The sequence below is a fragment of the Castor canadensis genome, chromosome 7 (genome assembly GCF_047511655.1).
Source record: "Castor canadensis chromosome 7, mCasCan1.hap1v2, whole genome shotgun sequence".
In the NCBI taxonomy this organism is placed as follows: Eukaryota; Metazoa; Chordata; class Mammalia; order Rodentia; family Castoridae; genus Castor; species Castor canadensis.
The window spans coordinates 42,515,515-42,535,678 of record NC_133392.1 but is presented as its reverse complement, the minus strand read 5'-3'; the positions used below and the strand labels follow the sequence as shown (position 1 = coordinate 42,535,678).

General features: G+C 41.3%; 1 protein-coding gene across 2 annotated transcripts in view; it reads left to right on the top strand.

The window, feature by feature from the left end:
- Papss2 (3'-phosphoadenosine 5'-phosphosulfate synthase 2) overlaps positions 1-20,164 on the top strand; it is a 75,206-nt gene that overhangs the window by 29,565 nt on the left and 25,477 nt on the right. For both annotated transcript variants that reach the window (XM_020156712.2, XM_074078838.1), the window contains exons 2-3: positions 15,854-15,971; positions 19,225-19,460. In XM_020156712.2, coding sequence (XP_020012301.1) covers positions 15,854-15,971; positions 19,225-19,460 — 354 coding nt within the window. The remainder of the gene's footprint in view (positions 1-15,853; positions 15,972-19,224; positions 19,461-20,164) is intronic.

Below are 20,164 nucleotides of genomic sequence, written 5' to 3'. Positions count from 1 at the left end.
TGTACAAATGAAAGAATTGAGAGGTTAAGTAATTTGCTCAAAGACACACAGGTGGTTGCTGGGGAACCAGGATGCCCAACCAGTCAGTCTGAGTTGGTACTCCTGCCCTTAGCTTTTAAATCATTCTGCTTCATCAGGGTAGCATACAGCCAATCAATGGGTAAGAGCACAATAATTTTTGTTAATGTCGTTGAATTCACAGTGCTAACAACTAGGTGTCCCCCAAATCTGTAACCCAACTGACATTTGAAAAACTTTCCTCCTTTTTTTAATTTTTTATTTGTGGTAGTGAGCATAGAATCTGGGGCCTTGCACATGCTAGGCAAATGCTCTACCACTGAGCTACATTCCTGGCCCAAATTCTTTCCATTCTGCTGATTCAGTCCTATCATAATGACATACATTTTCTTCCAAGACCATCTCAAAACCTGTCCCTCCACTTTTGACCATAACATCCAAAAATTGACCAACCTTATGAAGCATGATGGGCATGACCAATTGGTTTGAGGGAAAACACTTAACAGTGATATGTTAAATTTTAAGATCCTACAATATTCCAGGCATGTGAGTAGAGCCACCCCTACAAAGCCCCCATCTGGTGAAGCAGACCTGTATGTCAGCAAGTGACCTTAACTGAATGAAACTAATATTGTTAATGATTCTTAGATTTGCATGAGCATTAAAATTGTCTAAAGCACTCGGTATGAGAAAAAAAACCTCTACAGTTTCTTGGGTCCTACTTCAGACCAACTGAGTCAGAATTTCATGCGGAAGGCCCTAGGAATCTATATTTTCAGCAAGAGCTCCATGAGAATCTGACAATGAGTAAGTTGGGGAATCTCTATCAGAACAAACAGAACCTGTGGGGTCAGAGGAGGAAGTTGCTAAGTCTGTCCGTGGGTGGGGGGGGGGGGGAAGATTAGTCTCACAGCAATGTGTAGGTCACACCTTAATGAGTGAGTAAGCAAACAAGTAGAAGAGGACGTTCCAAGCAAAGAATTCTGGCAAAGGCCTAGAAGCTTGAAAAGGAATGCCTTGTTCTAGGTGGAAGCATGGGGTCTGTTTGTGTGACTGTCACAAAGGTCAGGCAGTAGCCAGTTTGAAGAGTATCAGCGAGGCTCCTGGGAACAATTTGCTAACAGAGAGATGAGTGGAGAAACATTGGCTAAATTTGGTGGCAGGTTATGGAGACAGGCTGTTTTAAAAAGGAGAGAGGAATAGGATGCCTCTTCACTTAAAAACATGGGGAGAAGAGCGAGTGACCGCCTAGTGGAAAGGAAGATGGAAGGGACAGGAGGACAATGACAGGATGATGAATTCCATCTCAGTCATGCTGAGTTTCGGTGGCTCTGGAGGTCCATGACTACTAGGCATTTGGATATCTAAAGACAGAGATTTGGGGTTCACACCATCCCCATGCTGTAACAAAGCCTTGGGAGAAGGCAAGGACCACTGATTGTCCAGAGGAAGTTCTGTGGAAGGCAGTAGTAGTATGAGAATCCTGTTAGACAAGCAAGGTTGGCCCCCTCTTGCCCTCTGTCTCCAAGAGATAACACACCACCTTGACATTGGGCTTCTTTGCTTCCAGAACTGTGAAAAATCTTTCTCTATAAATTATTGCGTCAGTGGTGTTTTGTTATAGCAGCACAACTCAAAATAACAGGATGCCAGAACAGATGGTAAGCAACATGCGCCTGGCCAGCTCTGATGTCAACTTCTCAGAATGGTCATTTCAAGCCATTTCAAGATGAAGAGCTCTTAATTCACAATAACATATATTTTAGTTGGCTACTGTTGGGTTATTTTATACACACACACACACACACACACACACACACACACACATATACACATATTTCTTGGGTGGGACTGGGATTTTAACCCACGACTTCATGCTTACAATAGGTAATTTACCACTTGAGTCACACCTCCAGTCCATTTTGCTCTGGCTATTTTGGAGATGGGAGTCTCCAGAACTATCCCCTACTCCTGTACTGTCCTTGAACTGTGATCCTCCCAATTTCAGCCTCCCAAGTAGCTAAGATTACAAGCATTAGCCACTGGTGCCCAGTGTACTATTTATGTTTGTGGGAGGAAGAGCAGTGGAATAATCTACTCAGAGTGTGTAGCTCATTTGACATATTAGAGTAGCTTGTCGAGTAAGTGTCCACTTCAATAGCTCACTTGGATTTCAGAGCTAACTTTGATTTCAAGAACAAAAGCTTGCTTGGTTCTCACAGCATATGGAGAGCCCACCAGAACTATAATCAGAAATCACACACTATTCTTTGAAGCAGATTTCAAACAGTATTTTCCAAATGCATTTGAGAATGGAAGTTCTGTTTTTTGCAACATTTGGGCTACACTGACTGCGTTCTGAGGGAGGCGTGTGGGTAGAGAGGTCACAGCAGGGCTTACCTGAAGAGGACCTTAATGCATCACATAAAAGTTAGCTGCGACCAAAGTTTGGAACATGTCATTTTAGTAAGTATTGCTGCTAATGCATCTGAGAAGACTAGAGTTTAAGGATATCCACATCAATCAACAAACTTATAGTCATCCAACAACTATGTACTAAAACCAACAAAGTCCAAGTATTCCACATTTGCTATCCTTATAATCAGCATGAATTATAACCCATAATTTTATAAGATTTGGGGAGGAGAGGCTTAACTTGATCAAGGTTCTAGCGAAGCCAGAATTTGAACTGACTCTAAGCTCAACTGCTTTAAAATCCCATATTCCTTTAAGCCTGGCCCTATAAGGCTGTATTGACTATGGCCCCTACCCTGCTGGGTTGATAATAAAGTCTAAAACACAGGAATTTAAGTCTATAAATCTAGAAAATGTGAGGCATAAGAATCAAACACTCAGTCAAGTGCCACAGGATATACTATCTACAGGAGTTCAGGGTTTGACATCAAAGTTGGTGGCTTGAGCTCACCAGGTTTGTGCTGCTTGAACAACTGCAACATGTGCACATCGAGGACATGGCGACACTTCCAGAAGGGAAGAACTGAATGAAAAATGGGTGCAAAGCCATAACGTACAGGCTATGCTCAGGAAATCATGACTGGACCTGCTGCCCAGAACAGACACTTTGTATCTGAGGATAGAAAATGTTTATTAAGCAAGTGCTTTACCTCTTGAGCCAGCTTCCAGTTGGAAAGTGTGGTTTATTTGTAAGGAAGGGGAAATAGAGCCTGTTGTGGAGGATTGAGAAGTAGGACTTTATTTTGTGGCTATTGGAAAGCCATTTCTAATTTTGGATATAAAAGAAATGTAATTTAAAAAGAGTTTTAGCCAGGCATAGTGGCACTGTACCTATAGTCCTAGCACTTGGGAGACTGAGGCAGGAGGATCAAAAGTTCAAGACCAGCCTGGGCTACATAGTGAGACTATCTCAAAACAAAAATTATTTTATAAAATTAGCCTGATTTTCAATTGTGGAACTCAGAAAAGGTGCTCTGGCCAAGCGGTGGGAGGGGAGGGAGGTAACACGTGACTGAGGCTTCAGAACTTAGAGGAGACCCAGAAGCCAGGGCAGACTGAGACAGTGCTGCAGAAGAAGCCTGCAAAGTGTGGTCAAGAAGATATGGACGCCAGAGCTGAAGAGGTCGCGCAGAGCCTGGGGTGAATCTGAGGAGTGAAATGTAGCCATGTCTTAGTTCATTTGGATGGCTACAACAAAATACCATTAACCAAGTGTCATATAAACAACAGAAACTTATTCTTTACAGTTCTGGAAGCTGGGAAGTCCAAAAGCGAGGTGCCAGCAGATGTAGCACCTGGCAAGGGCTGCCTTCTGTCTGGAACCACACAGGACAGACAAGCGACCAAGCAGCTCTGGGGGGCCTCTTTATTATAAGGACATTAATCACATTCATGATCTAATCACCTCCCAAGGGCCTCACCTAATACCATCAAACTAATGACTAGGTTTGGGGGAGGACACAAAAATTTAGGCTACAGCAGCCTAAAGATAAAACCTGAGCTAGGAGAACCAGGAACAAGTTCCATTGCCAGGCATGACACAGGTTCGGGGCCAGTGTTCAGGACCCAAGGTGGAATACCATCAGGAGACCTGCTCACTGTGCTGTGGAGACAGCCTGGGCACTCAAGTAGGGCCAAGAAAGACATGAAGGCCTAGGGCAGAGTGTTGACATGGAGCTGGAGGAAAGATTTCCTGTGAGTGAGATCATGGAGAAAGCCCCCACAGCACTTGGAGGTAACTGGATAGGAAGGAGAGCAGGGCGTCATCAGCCCTTCACGTTAGGAGCAAGCCATGTTCCAAAAGTTAATTTGGAAACTAGTTACTTGGGCCTTGGAAAACTTCTGTCATTATGATCTTGTTCCCATAAGGAAATGTTTTAAAATGTTTTCTAAGGTGTCAGGAATATTGCAACCCCTAGTGTGCCACTGAAGTCTAACCTTGCCCTGAGATCAGTGTCTTTCTGCCTGCTTCTGATAGCCTGAGTGTGAGCTATCTCCATCTGAAGCGTTGGTGACACTTCTTGGTTCAGATGTAATGACATTGGGTGTGTTAAACTTTCTTCTGAGATTCCAGGAAATAGTCCACACACAGATGCACCCCAAATCTCCAGCTACATACTTCTCCACTTTGGGTCCAATCTAGGCCAGGATGCAATTTCAGATTATTTGGTCCAAAAATATTTACTCTTTTCTTGCAATGAACTCTAATTGGTTCTCTTCTGCTGTCCTGTTTCTGAAGACAAAAATTGCAGCCCTTTTCAGATTTTCCTCCCTTAGATTTTTATCTCCATTTTTCTTTCTCCTTCCCTTTCCCTCTCTCCCTCCCTCTTTCTTCCTTCCTTTTCTTTTTGACGGGGTCTTGCGATGTAGCTCAGGCTAGCCTCAAGCTCCCAATCCTTTCTCTGCCCCCTGAGTGCTATTACTCTGATCCGTCTGTATAGAAAATTAAGGGCTACATATGTAGTAACAGGAGGTTTGGGGATATAGAGAGGCCAAATAAAGATGGAATTCCATTTAGTGGGACGAAAGGGACGCAGAATAGGGTACTGCTAGTCTTGTCTATTTTCTCTTAAACCCAAATTGTTTTGTAGTACTTCCAAATTTTGGCTATTTAAAAATGAACACATGTAATCCTGTCTACTAGGAAAACAGAGATCTGGAGACTTGCAATTCAAGGCCAACCTGGGTAAAAAATAATGAGACCCTCTCAAAAATAGCCAGCACAGAAAAGGGCTGGTGGAGTAGCTCAAGTGGTAGAACATGAAACCCTGGGTTCAAACTCCCATATTGTACACACAAAAAAAACCCATACTTGTTATATGTACTGTTTCATTTTGTTCACTATTTTTCTGTCCCTCTGGTTTCTTTACTCTGTAATGTACTTATGAAAGGATTTGTCATAATTCCAAGTAGTTTTAAAGTTATAAGTAAAATAATAAAGTCAACTATTTTTAAGAAGTATGATCAGAAAGGACACAGAATCTAGCAATGCAGAAGCTAAAGTTACTATGAATTGCTTAGCTTTTCATGGTTTTGTTTATTGTTAAATCTTAGACAATGTACTTTAAAAAATTAGACCTCAGGGTGAGGTGCAGTTGTGTACTTCTGCAATCTCAGCTAACTAGGGAGGCAGCGATCAGGAGGATCATGGTTCAAGGACAGCCTGGACAAAAATGTTGGTGAGACCCCCATCTCAACAAACTCCCCTCAAGTGAGGAGTGGTGGTTTGAGACTGTAATCCCAGCTACACAAGGACAGTCCTGGGCAAAAATACAAGACCCTAAGTGCTGGGGACTGGGCTCAGGTGACAGCATGCATTCTTAGCAAGCATGAAGCCTTAGACTTATTTTTCAGAAAAATAAAAGAGCTAATACAAAGACTGTCCATGTCCCTCCACCTCAGTTTACCGTCCTAGTGGTGTTCACATTAGTGTGCCATGTTGTTTCATTGGGAAAATGTTACTGTTAACCGAAGTCCATACTTTCTTCAGGTTTCCTTAGTTTTTATGTAATATCATTTTGCTGTCCAAAGATCTCATCGTGCAGTACCTGCATTTGTCATGTCTTCTTCAGATCCTTTTGGCTGTGCCAGACACTTGTTTCTGATGCTGTGGAGTCCTAGTCAGGCCTTCATAGGATGCCTCTTGTTAGAGCTTGCATGATGTGTTGGTCAGACTGGGAAATTCCCTACCACCATGATGTCAAAGAGGATGGTCAAGCCAACCCCGAGCTTCTGCCTGTCAACCCAGTGCATACCTGGCAGATTGGCAGGTCCTAGCAACTGTCCTGGTGGCACATTCCTTGATCTGTCCTGTGGCAGTGACAGGGTGCTGTTCTACTCTAGCATCTGCTCACTCTGGGATCATTGCACCCATTCTGAAAAGATAAAGTTCCAGCCAAGGCAAACACAAACTCCTGACCTGCAGGTCACCTGGGAGCAGTGACTTCTTCAGGAGTGGGAGGCGGGCAGGGTGTGCCACACTGGGTGCCCTGGATTGTACCAGCTGGAGGCTGGGCAGAGGAAGTAGTGCAGGAGAGTTCCAGGAGGCTGCAGTGCAAGGAGAATTAGGCAGATTCCAGGGCTTACGAGCACAACCAAGACTGGAAGCCTAGGACATGCAGCTAGGGCTCAGAGTAGAAAACAGCCATCGTGCCCCAGTGTTGCAAACTGGTCTCTTCCTGAAGAGCAGCGTATCTGCAAAGGCCAGAGCTGGGTTGCTCTGCAGCCCTCAAACTCCAGTCCCTTCCCCTCCAAGTGACACCTGACTTGTAACCACCGCACAGACCTCAGGGATGACATTTCATGTGACATAAGAAATCCAGAGGACCTCTGGCACCACGTACCATCCCGTGAGAAGAGCTTCTTCACTTTCCCTGGAAAACGCACAAATTGTGCTTGTTAAGAAATTTACTATCCAGGATTTTCCAACAATGTATGCATTTTTCAGATGCTTTGAAAAAAATTAAGTACTGTAAAAAAATGTTAATTTTTTAAAACATTTATATTTATATTTTTGTCATCATTTTTTTCCCACAGTATTCAAATTCTCATCCATTTGACACCAGTCTGTGATTTATTTCCTGGTGGTAAATTTGAAAACTTAGATCATCTTAGCTGTGGATGTATTTCCCCTTTTAATTTAAATTCTTCTTTCATTCTTAGTTTTAATTTATTCCTCAAAACCTTCTATGGCAGGAATTGGTGAGAATGATAATTGTGGGTCTTCAGGACGTTTTACATCTATCCTAAAACTTCTTTTGTTTGATCACAATTTTAATTTATAAACTCTGCATTTGAACCATTTCTGGATTGTCTGATAACTGTTTGGCAAATGATTTGGTTTGTGCTGTTAGGGAAGTTGTCAACTGTTTTGTCTCACTTGAGTGTTTTGTCACTGGGTACCTGATGGGGTGACTTACCACGTAATTCGAGTGCTTTAACTCAAAGTGAAGCCCTGCAGAGGTGCTGGCTGCCGGCAGGTGTGGTTAGCATGATCTGAAGTGTCCCCAAAGGCCTGTGTGCAAAAGACTTGGTGCCCCTGTCTGTGGCCCTGTAGGGAAGTGGCACAAAATAGTTGGAGGATATTTAGTCACTGAGGGAAGGTGCCCTTGAAGGAGACGTTGGGACCCTGGTGCTTTTTTCTGTCTCTTTGCTTCCTGGCTTCTGTGAAGTGAACAGGCCTCCTCCATCATACATTCTGCCTAGATGTACTGTGATACCACAGGCCCAAAGGCAACCATAGACCAAAACCTCTGAAACTGTGAGCATAAACTCCTTTTCTGTGTGTAGTACTGGGGATTGAACCCAAGGCCTGTGCTTACTAGGCAAGTGCTCTGCCATTTGAGCTAAATCCCCAGCCTTAAATCTGTTTTAAAATATATTATCAGGTTTTTGTGGGTTTTTTTTTTTTTTTTTGAGACAGATTCTTGCTATGCAGCCTAGGCTGGCCTCGAACTCACTGTGTACCCCAGGCTAGTCTTGAACTTGTAATCCTCCTGCCTAAGCCTTTTGAGTGCTGGGATTACAGGTTTGCACCACCATGCCTTTTCACTTAAAACTTCCCTATCTACTAATAACTACAGGATTGGTATCGGGATTGAATCCTAACTGAACAGTGAGTGTAACTGCATCGTAGTTGAGTGAAGTGACTTTGTGTTCAGCTGCTTATAGACTCTACTAATACAGTTTGGATACTTGTTTCTGGGAGGTTCCCAAGGGTGACTAAAACAGACTCAGACTGGGTGGGTAAAAAGTAAATGCTGCACTGAGGAAACAGTTTGGAAGTGGGTTTCCACTCATGGTACAGCTTCCAAAAGCTGTCATATCTTCTCTATGGACATTTTGTTCTCTGAAAGAAGTAGAGGCTAGAGACGGTAGCCATTGTGTTCAAGTGAGATGCAGTATACCTAAAAGGTGGTCCCATGGAGCCCACTGATTTCAATATATATTTTAGAGGTACTAAGTCATTAATGATTAGTTCTCCAGGTGTCAGGGTTGGTTTTTTTTTTTTTTGCTTTTTGGGGTTTTTTTGGTAGGACCAGAGTTTGAACTCAAGACTTCAGCTTGCAAACCGGTCTCTCTACCACTTGAGCTACACTTCCAGTCCATTTTTTTTTTGCTCTGGTTATTTTGGAGATAAGATCTCATGAACTAATTGCCTTGGCTGGCCTCAAACCACAATCCTCCTGATTTTAGCCTCCCAAGTAGCTAAGATTACAGGCATGAGCCACTGGCACCATGTTAGTTGTTTTTTAACATTATTATTTGTTTGCTTTGCTTGGTTATTGCTCTGTTGGTCATGACTTACCTCAGGACTTGCTTTGTGTCCACACATCTGTGATCCCTTTGAGCATCAAAATCCTATCAATTTGGCCACCCAATTTCTGGTTGAGAAATTCTTTGTATTTTATTTTCAAACTTAATACTGAAAAAATCAGAATACAGAGTCAAGGTGGAAAACAATTACCTAACCGTCAAGATGATTCCTCTTACTATTTGCATATTTGTCCTTGATTTTGCAGACTTTTTTCTACATACCTTCATGCACATAATTTCATGTATTTAAAAGATGAGAGTTGTACTCATGTATATAAATGGAAAAATGAGACCTGTTGAAACTGTTCCAGGAGTGGAGGGTAGGGGGATAAAGGAGAATGATGGAGGGAGTGAATTCAACTATGATACACTGTAAGAACTTTTTAAAATGTCACAATGTACAATGTATTGTTGTACAACAATAATTTTAAAAGACTCAAAATGAGATTAGTGTTAACTTGCTCTGTAAACTGTCTTCTTGTTTAAGTATACATCATGATATGTTTTCAGGTCATTAAATATAGATGCACCTGGTCACCATAAGGTTTATCATAATCTAGTTAGCTGACAGACACATTTACTGTTTCTTATTCCACTATTTTAGATGATGTTGCTATGAGCATCTTTGGATAACAATTGCTTTTTCTGTATATGATGTTGAGGTTCTTTAGGAATGAGAGAGATTAGCAAAGAAACAGGTTGTATGTTCTCAACAAAATTTTCATAATTTTTTCCATGGGAGAAAGTGTTTTAGAATAAACAAACATTGAAAATGTTTTAAAAGGAATAAGTGTTTTAATCTGCAAGGTTTTGCTGGAACAGTAGCTCAAGTGGTAGGTCCTTGTCTAGCATGTGCAAGGTCCTGGGATCAATCCCCAGCATTGCAAAAACAAGACCACAGAAGAGAAAATAAAATCACTAAGGCCAATGTTCAGGGAGGATTGGTAATTTAAAAAACAAAATCTGCAAGGTTTTAAAACATAGTAGTCAGGCACTAGTGGCTAAAGCCTATAATCCTGACTATTTGGGAGGCTAAGATTGGGAGGATCATGGTTCAAGGCCAGCCCAGGCAAATATTTCAAGAGACCTCATCTCCAAAAATAACCAGAGCAAAATGGGCTGGAGGTATAGCTCAAGAGGTAGAATGCCTGCCTTGCAAGCATAAAGCCCTGAGTTCAAACTCCAATCCCACCAGCAAAGATTTTAAGACATGTTAAAACAACAAGTGTCAGAACCATAGATGTGTACACGAAAGCAGAAAAATTTATTACAAATACGTAAAGGGCTCAGTGGCATAGTGCTTGCCTGGCATGCGTGAAGCCCTGGGTTCACTCCCTGCACTGCACAACATACACCAACACACACACATACACACATACATACACACGTACACATACACACATATACACACATATACACACACACAACACACATATACACACATGCACACATACACACATATACACACGTACATACACACATACATATACATACACACACACAACACACATATACACACATGCACACATACACACATATACACACGTACATACATATACATACATATACACACAACACACATATACACACATGCACATATACATACATATACACATGCATACACACATACATACACACATACACATACACACATACACATATACATGCACACACAACACACATATACACACATGAACACATATACACACGTACATACACACATACACATACACACATACACACATATACATACACACACAACACACATATACACACATGCACACATATACACACGTACATACACACATACATATACACACAACACACATATACACACATACACACATATACATACATATACACATGCATACACATATACACATATACGTACACACATACACACATACATATACATGCACATACATACACATACACACATATACACATACAATACATACATAAGAATTCTGAAAGAAATTCAAACTATTAAGACATTTAGAGTAAAAGGAAATTAATTATAAAGTATCTGAGATCATGAATGTAATTATAGAAAAGACATAACACTGATCATGAAACCACATTTCAAATGAATTAATACCATTTAATTCTATCAAAATACCTAGAAGTTTGCAAAGCATATTTGTACCAGCTATGATTAATGATCAAATGGAACATATTAATAAGAGTATCTTTAAAAATAATCCTTACTATGATATAGATAGATGTGATATATGATAAAGCATATATGAAAAGAAAAGCAAGTAAATGAAAAGTATAATTAATAAAAATTTTACTGTAATAATATAGAAAAAAGGTGGATCAACATATATTTTGAAAAAGGGGATAGGCCATTGCCTACATTATAGTTTATTAATATCAAAAGAGACAAACAGAAAAATATCATAAGTAACTTGTAGGAAACACTACATATTCTTATAAGTAACTAAATGCAGATCCGTCTATTGGGGAAACCAGGAAAAATGCAGATACCACAAAGTAGCTGAATATTTAGAAACAGGTGTAAAGTGGTAGCTTGGTAGCTTGATTTTGTCTTTTTGGAAAATGAACCAGTAATTCCTAGTGAGAGTTTAAAAAATGGCTCATGAATGTTGATACTCAGTCATTTACTTGGGGTTACACATCTCCAGGAACTAATCTGAAAGGGGAAAAGTTTGAAACTATCCATGTTAAGTAAGGAAAATGAAGTGAGAATGATTGTTTTTATTGTAGTAGCAAATGCCTTAATATGCATTAGCTCACTTGATCCCCAATAAGGAACTGTGATGCAGAGGTGGCAGCTGGGGCAGGAAGCTAGGGCTTCTGTCTACACAGGGTGGGGACCTGAACAAAATCCTGCCTGTGTCCTGCGTCTTCTAGGCGTGGCCTGGGCCACAGCCCTGATTGCGAGCAGTAGCTCTCAGATTGTAAATGGATCACAATGCCCGGCCTCCCCAGCTCCCAGGGGTTGGGCGATAGGTAAGATAATGCATGAGAAGGGGGCTTGTCCCAGGGGCAGTACCTGAGGTTTTCTGAAAAAGGACCTCGAAATGGATCTTCCAAGTGCGCACGAGGAGTGCGGAAAGGTTGGACTGTTTAATCTGCAAGAGAACAAGGAAAATCACAGCGCACCAGCTGAGTTCACGCAGGAGTGGGCTGTAATCAGAGATGCAAAGTGGGTTCGTTTGCACAGGTGGGAAGCAGTGGGCGGCGGGGTGGGGGTAGAAATCAAATGCACTTACTGAATTTTTATTGAAGATACTCTACGAACCTCAGAAACAAGGTTTGCTCTTTAGTGGACGCCCTAACGTGGTTTCTGGCTTCCTCATGCCTCCAGGATTCTGGCTTTCCTGACACTTTTCACTGTGACTCTTGGCTAGGGTCCCACCTGAAATCATCCGCATTCTTTCCCCAGGTTATTGTCTTCCAGTCATGCAAAGGCAAGCTGCTCTGCCACGCCCCTCCCTGCACCACCAGTCGGTTAGGGGGTGGGTCCAGCAGACAGGCACTGTCACAAGGCTGTGTGGAGAGCCTGGAGCACAGGTCATCCTCTTTCCTCATAACTAGGTGTCCACCTGGGAATCAGGAGGCTTCAGACTGGTGCATGGTGGGGTGGGGTGCATCCTGACCAGAGCGGCAACACCACAGCAGCTGTGTATTGTGTGTAACTCATCACTTCATACAAAATGCTGTCCTAGCTCCAACTCCGCAGACCTGCCCTAGAAAAAACAACCTTTCTAAATCTGAACTATTTCCACCTCAAAGTACCAGTATGTCTCCAGATCAAATGCCACCTGGTACTGATTACATTCAACTTCCCTCTGTGTGTCTGGCATTTTCTTTGCTACTTTACATAGCTAGTTGTCTTATTTAATCCTTTCAGCAACCCCTGGAAGAAGGTATTCTTTCCCCTGTTTCAGAGGAAGTGGAAGTTTAGTGATATCAGTGACTTGTCCCCAGGTCACAGAGCAAGGAGGCTGCAAAGCACCTTCAAGTCCAGGATTGCTTGACTTCAAAACCTTCCTGCCACACTCCTGTGCAGCTGGAGGAAGTTTTTCTGGGCAAGAGATCTGAAAGAAATAGGGATTTTTGGTTTTTTTTTTTTTTTGCAAGACCTTTCTTGGGGATCCCTAGAATTATGTCACCAACTCTGGTTTCTGGCCACTTCCTGATAAGTGACAGTGTTAGACAAGGTGCTGAGGGTGATGGCGTGCTGTCCATGCACACACAGGGAGGCAGTTGTTTCCATAACATGCAGCTTATTTTCTACAGAGAGAATCCTTTTTCCAACAGCTGCTTTTTTCACCAAGCTTAGAACCCCATATGCTCTTGAGAGGAGTGTGAAACTCTCAAGGAGGAAAAGCTTTTGGTTGCCCGCCCCTTTTGCAGTTCAAATATCACTCAAAACATCTGCTTCTATTCTGTTTTTTTGCCTCTTGCAAAACATCAATGGTGATTTTGAAACAAATGAGAAGCAAAATATCTTGCTGAACCAGAACAACACAATACCTGACCATCTGAAAATATTTTATTTCTTTAAACATAGCTGGAATGAAAGCAAATCTGTATAAAAACCCATGATTAAGATGCAATTATAGCTGGGCGAGGTGGGGGCACACACCTGTGATCCCAGCTACTCAGGTGGCTGAGGCAGAAGGAGGGAAAGTTTTGCTTACTTGCTGTTTAAAATGGCACTTCTTTGTATAGTAAAGGTTACTTTTCATGAAATTCACATCTTAAATGTACCTCCAGTGAGTGTCAACAAATATGCACACCTGTTTGCCTTCAAATCCTATCAAGACATAAAGCACTGCTGCTGTTCTAACCTTCTTGCTTCATTTGCCTTATTTTGGGACTTCCTAGACGTGGGATCAGTGGTTTTCTGCAAGGTTTCCTTGAGTCACCATAATGCTTCCTGCTCATTAGCATCCGTGTCGCGTGTATCAGTAGTCCATTCCTTTTGGTGGCCAAAGAGTATCCCATTTTCTTAGCCTTTTACACTTTGGGATTGGGTTTTTATTTCATTTTGGTGTCATTTGGGGGATATCTATTTTCCTATTGATGACAGTTGGCTATTTCCAGTTTTTAGCCAAGTGAACTTGGTAAGAGCAATCTTGCACAAGTCTTTCTGTGGACCAGTATTTTTCATGTCTCTTGAGTAGATGATCATAGGGGAGGTAAATGTTAAGAAGCTGTCAGGCGTTGCTCCAGGATGACTGTCCCTTTACACCTCCACCATCAACAGATGAGAGCATGTCCACCAACATTAGATGTTATCAGTGACATCTTTTTTTTTTTTTCCTAGTACTGGGATTGAACCAGGACCTCACACAGGCTAGGCAAACACTCTACCACATCAGCTATGTCCTCAGCCTAGGGACATAGTTTGGTTTTAATTTGCAATTCTCTGATGACATTGAACTCTTCATGGTCAAAGATATATCTTTTGTGAAGTTACTTTTGCCCATTTTTCAAAATCTGGGTTTTCTTTTTATTATTGAGTTGCAGTTATTCTTATGTACATATATGTATGTTTATAAACACATATACATACACATATATATGTACACACACATACCTGAGAGCCCCCCTTCTGTATTGTGGGAGTGGGGCCTGTTACTTGATCTTCTTGTCTTGTGTGTGTGTGTGTGTGTGTGTGTGTTGCTAGAATTGAACTCAGGGCTTTGCATTTGCAAGGGAGATGCTTTACTCTTGAGCCACACCTCCAACTCCCCCTCCCCTTTCTTTTTGCTCTGGTTATTTTTGAGCTAGGCTCTCACTTTTTGTTTCCCCCAGACTGCTCTGGACTGCAACCCTCCTATTTTATACTTCCTGCCATAGCTGGAATGATAGGCATGCATCATTGTGCCCAGCTATCACCTGAAATGGGGTGTCTCAAACTTTTTGCTCAGATTGGCCTCAGAATTTGATCCTCCCAGTCTCAGCCTTCCCAGTAGCTAGGATTACAGGTGCGGGGCTGTCTTTCAATCCAAAATAATGTCAGGAATTCCTCATTTAGTACTATGTCCTAGTGCCTGGGATTGCCTCAAGCACATGGTGGGAGCTCAATAAACATTTACTGAAACAATGACTGACTGAACTGATGAACTGACTGTGGGACCTGATATGCAGATGCAATGTTCAATGGCATTAGGAAAGATGGCACAAGGAAATAGGAGATTTAAACATGGTCGTCGAGCTGTCAAGTATCCTGGGAACAGAGGATGCAGAACACCTTCAGGAGAGCCTCCTAGCATATCTCATGGAACCCTGTAGTGAATCCATCACTAATGTCTAGCCCAGTGCATTCTGGGACTACGTCTCCACCACCTGCAAGTCTTGGGTTCTGAGGAGGTTTGCTTGATTGGTTGCTGCTGGGAGACACAGGGACATGACTGACTTTAACCCTTTACACTGTTGCCTGGGTCTCTCTCTGGCTCCACAGAGATGGTGTCAACTAGCGCACCCTAGTATTCCCTCAGCTTCTGGACTTTTCAGGTTGTTTAAATTCAAGCCCATCAGATTTGAAAGAGCATGCATCAAAGTAGTCTGATTTGAATTGTAGTCTTAAAAGATCATGATAGATACTCTAAAGAGAGTGTTGGTTTCTAAATTAGTAGAATTAATAGCTGTTACTCTGTTTGCCAGTCATAGAAAAGGAGATACAGTTGGAGAAGATGTGAATGCAATCTGTCATTCCTTTCTGAACTTATTATCTGTTTAGCAGATTGTATTGCATGAGTCAATGAGATATTATGAAATAATTTAAAAATAATTGTTTTGTAGAAACAAAAATCCATATGAATTACATTAAGAAAAAGAGTGGAATGAAGGAAAGTAGGCACATGTACTCACAGCTATGTAGCTAATAGTCAAGGTAATCTGCAGAAGTGAAAAAAATGGATTAAGAATAATAAAGGTGAGTCTTTTTCAAAGTATGTGTTTCACAGCTTTGCAATTTAAAAGTTAAAATGAATTTATATTGCTTCTGTGAAAAATATGTATTTTATTAATCAAAAATTGTGCTTGGTCTTGTCTTGTTTTATAGGACAACCAACAGAAGTCCACCAATGTAGTCTATCAGGCCCACCATGTGAGCAGAAATAAGAGAGGACAGGTGGTTGGAACGAGGGGCGGATTTCGAGGATGTACAGTGTGGCTAACAGGTATCAACCTCTATATATTATATATTACATGCAATATCAATAGATCTATATTTTTAATTAAAAATTGATTCATGACACAATTTTAGGGAAATGATTATACCATATTACACATAGTACATGTTTATTTTAACCTTGAAGGAGGCTGGGAGCTGTAGTAGAATGTTAGTCCTAATTCTCCCATCAGTGGGAAATAGTCTGATTTAGTCATGTGAAGTCAATTTTCTCCTCTTTGGCAGACAGGATGGACAAGTTTATTATGCTACTCTTTCAGCTGTAAGGTATTCAGTACTCCTGATGCTCTTCTCTGGCAGTTATGAATGGGCCTTTCCAAAAGGCCCATTAGGTTTCAGATGTTTACAGTCATTCTCTTTGTTTTCTGATGTTTTGATGTTCTGGGGACTATTTCACTTACTATAGACAAACAAATGTAAGAATCTGCATTAGAATGGAAAACTCCATTTGGCTAAGGATTGCCCTTTGTCTGTAGAAATAACTTTCTCCCACTGAGGCAACCCAAAGAGCTTTTGTTTTCTAATGCTTTTATAACCACAGGATGCCAAAAGTTAGTGACAGAACTGAAATTACACTTTAAGACTCCAAACCCGGTCCTAAACTGTTACCTATACTCCGAGGACAAGATAGAAAATTGTGCATTGGGAATGAGTCACACGTAGTTGGGAATGAGTCAAACATAGTAGGTTAGGTCTGGACTCAAAAGGAAAGCTAAGTTCATTTAATAGACACGACTTTTCAAATAGAGATGAGTGTAGACGCAAAAATATCTCTATCCAGTTTAAGAAATCAATGTAGGTACTACTTTCTGCTGTATTCTAACCTGAGGGTAATTCTAAAGAACATGGCTGAGGATATGAGGGCGATTTGACTGCGACATGTGTCACCCCATTGATCGACAGGGTTGATTCAGCTGATCTGGCAGGTTAGGTGGGTGTCCCCTTCCTCCCTCCCCGAAGAGGACAGTCCTGATAGAGGAGTACCATTCTTCCGTCAAGGGTATACAAATAGCTGCGCTCCCCTGCTAGAACCTCCAAACAAGCTCTCAAGAATATGGCTGAGAGGGACCTGCCTTGCACTTTTTCCTTGATATTCTGCGTCTTTTCCTATTCCTGTCCAAATCAGCCTTGTTCTTTTTATATTTTTCAAGTGTTTTCCTAGATTTTGGCCTCCTGACTTCATTCAGATCTGGACTCTGCATCAAAACAACCTTCTCCATCCTCTAGTATAAGGACAGACTGTGGGCAGAGGGCCTGGAATGTCAAATACATAGTACTCACCGGTCATTATTCCTGAGATGTTTAACCTAAATCTCTCCAAGAGATGTGATTTGTGGCCATAGGTATAGCTGTATTCTAGAAGTTTCCCTGTTGTTATATGTCTTACTAGTGAAGACAACTTTTGTGTATGGACATACACAGGAAGTCCATTTTCTCTAATGTGGCCCTCTCTTGAGGATTTAAAAAAAAAAAAAAAGAACTGGTAGGAGAGGGAAAAAAATGTAAAGGGTGTATTTCTTGTCATTTTTGGCTCTTAAAGAAATCACACTTAATTAATTTTTTATTAATTTTTTATTCTTATGCTTCAGAGATAGGATATTAACCAGGCAGACCAGAAAAAAATCCAGAGACTCAGATTTAAGCCCCAGCTCTACCTACATTAGCTGTGTGACTTTGGAAAAATCAGTTAACCTCTCTAATCTTCAATCTCTTTATTTGTAAAAATGAGATTCAGATTAGCACCTGTTTTATGGAGATGTAGAAAGAAATGAAATGAAGCATCACTGCACTTAGCACAGTGCCTGATCCACAGCAAAGTTAGTAGTAAGTGTAGTTTATTTATTAAAATAAAGATGCCAACAATCTAGTCAAATACAGTTAACTGTGATACGGCTCTTTGTTTCCTGGTAGCTGAAGCAAAATGGGAGGAAATTTCTATTATTTCTCTCATTTTCCTGACACAAAAGGATATACCATTTCCAAGATTCCCATTTTCTCTACCCTACAACCTGACATAAATTCTAAGAGGAATTTGTCACTTAAGGCTTTATTCAAATGAAATTGAATGACACAATCTCAGCATTGATTTACCAAAGATGACCAGAACGTTCTTCATGGAGACATTTCTTCTCATGATTCTCTGTCAAGGCCAAGGGTATGACGTTAAAATATGGCGAAAAATATGGAAACTATTTGCCTTTTATAAAGTACTTTTTTCCCCCGAAAATTTCTTTTCCTCTGTACTTTGTCCCTGCATTTCTCTTACCCTTTCCACCTTTTCCCTCTTTCTTCCTGCTGTCTTCTCATATTAACCTCTGAATCTTTTTTTCTTCCCCGCCCCCATCCTTTCCATTTCCATGCTAGGTGCTGTCTGACAGTGGCTTGGCACCATGGATTATTCTTCAGGTTCAGAGCTCACTAGGAAAAGTGAGTTTTTAGAGTGCTAGTATTTTAGGGTAGTCAGATAGTGAGCTCTTACATAATTTTGGCAGGCTGCATTTCTTTCCTTTTTTTCCATATGTTCTCCCTTATCTAGAAATTATAGTGTGTTCCAATCATGCTTGGACAGAACGATGGACAGCACATGGTGACTCTTCTCATGTTAAGACTCTCTAAGAGCCTTTGCACCTCAGAGTGTAAATACTCCTAAGAGCCCCAAATACTTCTAAGTCTATTTTGGGATGGCTGTCTGTGCTGTTTTGAGAGTCATTTTGGAAAAATCTTGATGCCAAAGGACAGCATGTGGGCTCTGGTGTCAGGTAGTCGTTCAGTCCCATTGACAACAGAGGTAGGTTTGCCAATCTCTCAGGGCTGCCTGTCCCCCTCCACTATGGCTAATTGCTGCCATATGAAGGGATATGAGACATTGTTACCACACCTTTGATTTTGCAACACAAGCCAAGTCTGGATTTGAATGCACAGCTTTCTAATCTTTAAAATGCTTTGTAGGCAAAATAGACCACACCAAGGACCATATGTAGCCCCCTCGCCATATGTAGTCTCTGTATGTGTGAACCCCACTTGCTTTGAAAGCCTATAATCCTAACAGGAGCAAGTAGTTATTTCAAAATTAGAAACAACTGCAAGTACTTGGCTTGTAACGAACTGTATTTTTTCTAGATTTTAATGGTTTTGATTTGCAATCAGAGAAATGGAAGGCAGTTTAGCTACATTTAAAATGGCCAAGTTAGTTCACAATTTAGCATCGTAAGCCATCAGTCTGTCTTGCCTGTTCTGGACAGGTCTGTCTGGTGCTGGAAAAACAACGATAAGTTTTGCTCTAGAAGAGTACCTTGTCTCCTATGCCATCCCTTGTTACTCTCTGGATGGGGATAACGTCCGTCGTGGCCTTAACAAAAATCTTGGATTCTCTCCTGGAGACCGAGAAGAAAACATCCGCCGGATTGCTGAGGTAGCCAAGCTGTTTGCTGACGCTGGTCTGGTCTGCATTACCAGCTTCATTTCTCCATTTGCAAAGGTAAAAAGATTTGGCTCTGTACACACATAACTCCCTAATGCTCAGGTCAGGACAGGACAGAGAGGAGGACACAAAAGTAGGCTTTCAATTTCTCTACAGTTCCTCCTCCCCAGGCACTCCCTTCTTCCCTCTGTTTACTATTGGTTATAAAGAGAGAGTTCCTTTTTTTCAGATGCCAGGGCCTCAGATGACACAATGACAAGGGACATTTGGCCAGCGTTGAAAAAAAAAAGTTAAATAAGGACTTTAAACCCCTGTAATTTCAGTTGCCTGAGCAAGAATGTTTAGCTTGCAAAAGAAAAGCACAGTTTACTACAGAATAGCAGGGTATGTGTGTTTAATGTGGACATCACTGAGGGGGAGTGTCACTGTCCTTGTTTTCATCAGGAAGTTTCTGGGAGCTACAGATAATGTACAATGTGCTTGGAACACACATCCTTTCCACGAAATCTTCCTATGTTGCCAGCACTGTCCTGCCAAGAAAGGCTGTTTTCTGTAGTATTCTCTGGAAGTTTTTGAGACAGCTATGTTTATCAAAGTGACATTTCTGGATGTTTGAAGAGGACACTGCAGAACATAAGGTCCATGTTCTCTCAAGAATATCAAGTGCCAAAGCACACAATGTTTTCTTAGGAAGAATTTCATTGTGAAAATTTGTCTTAATCCATTTTCTGTTGCTAAAATGAAATACCACAAGCAAGGTA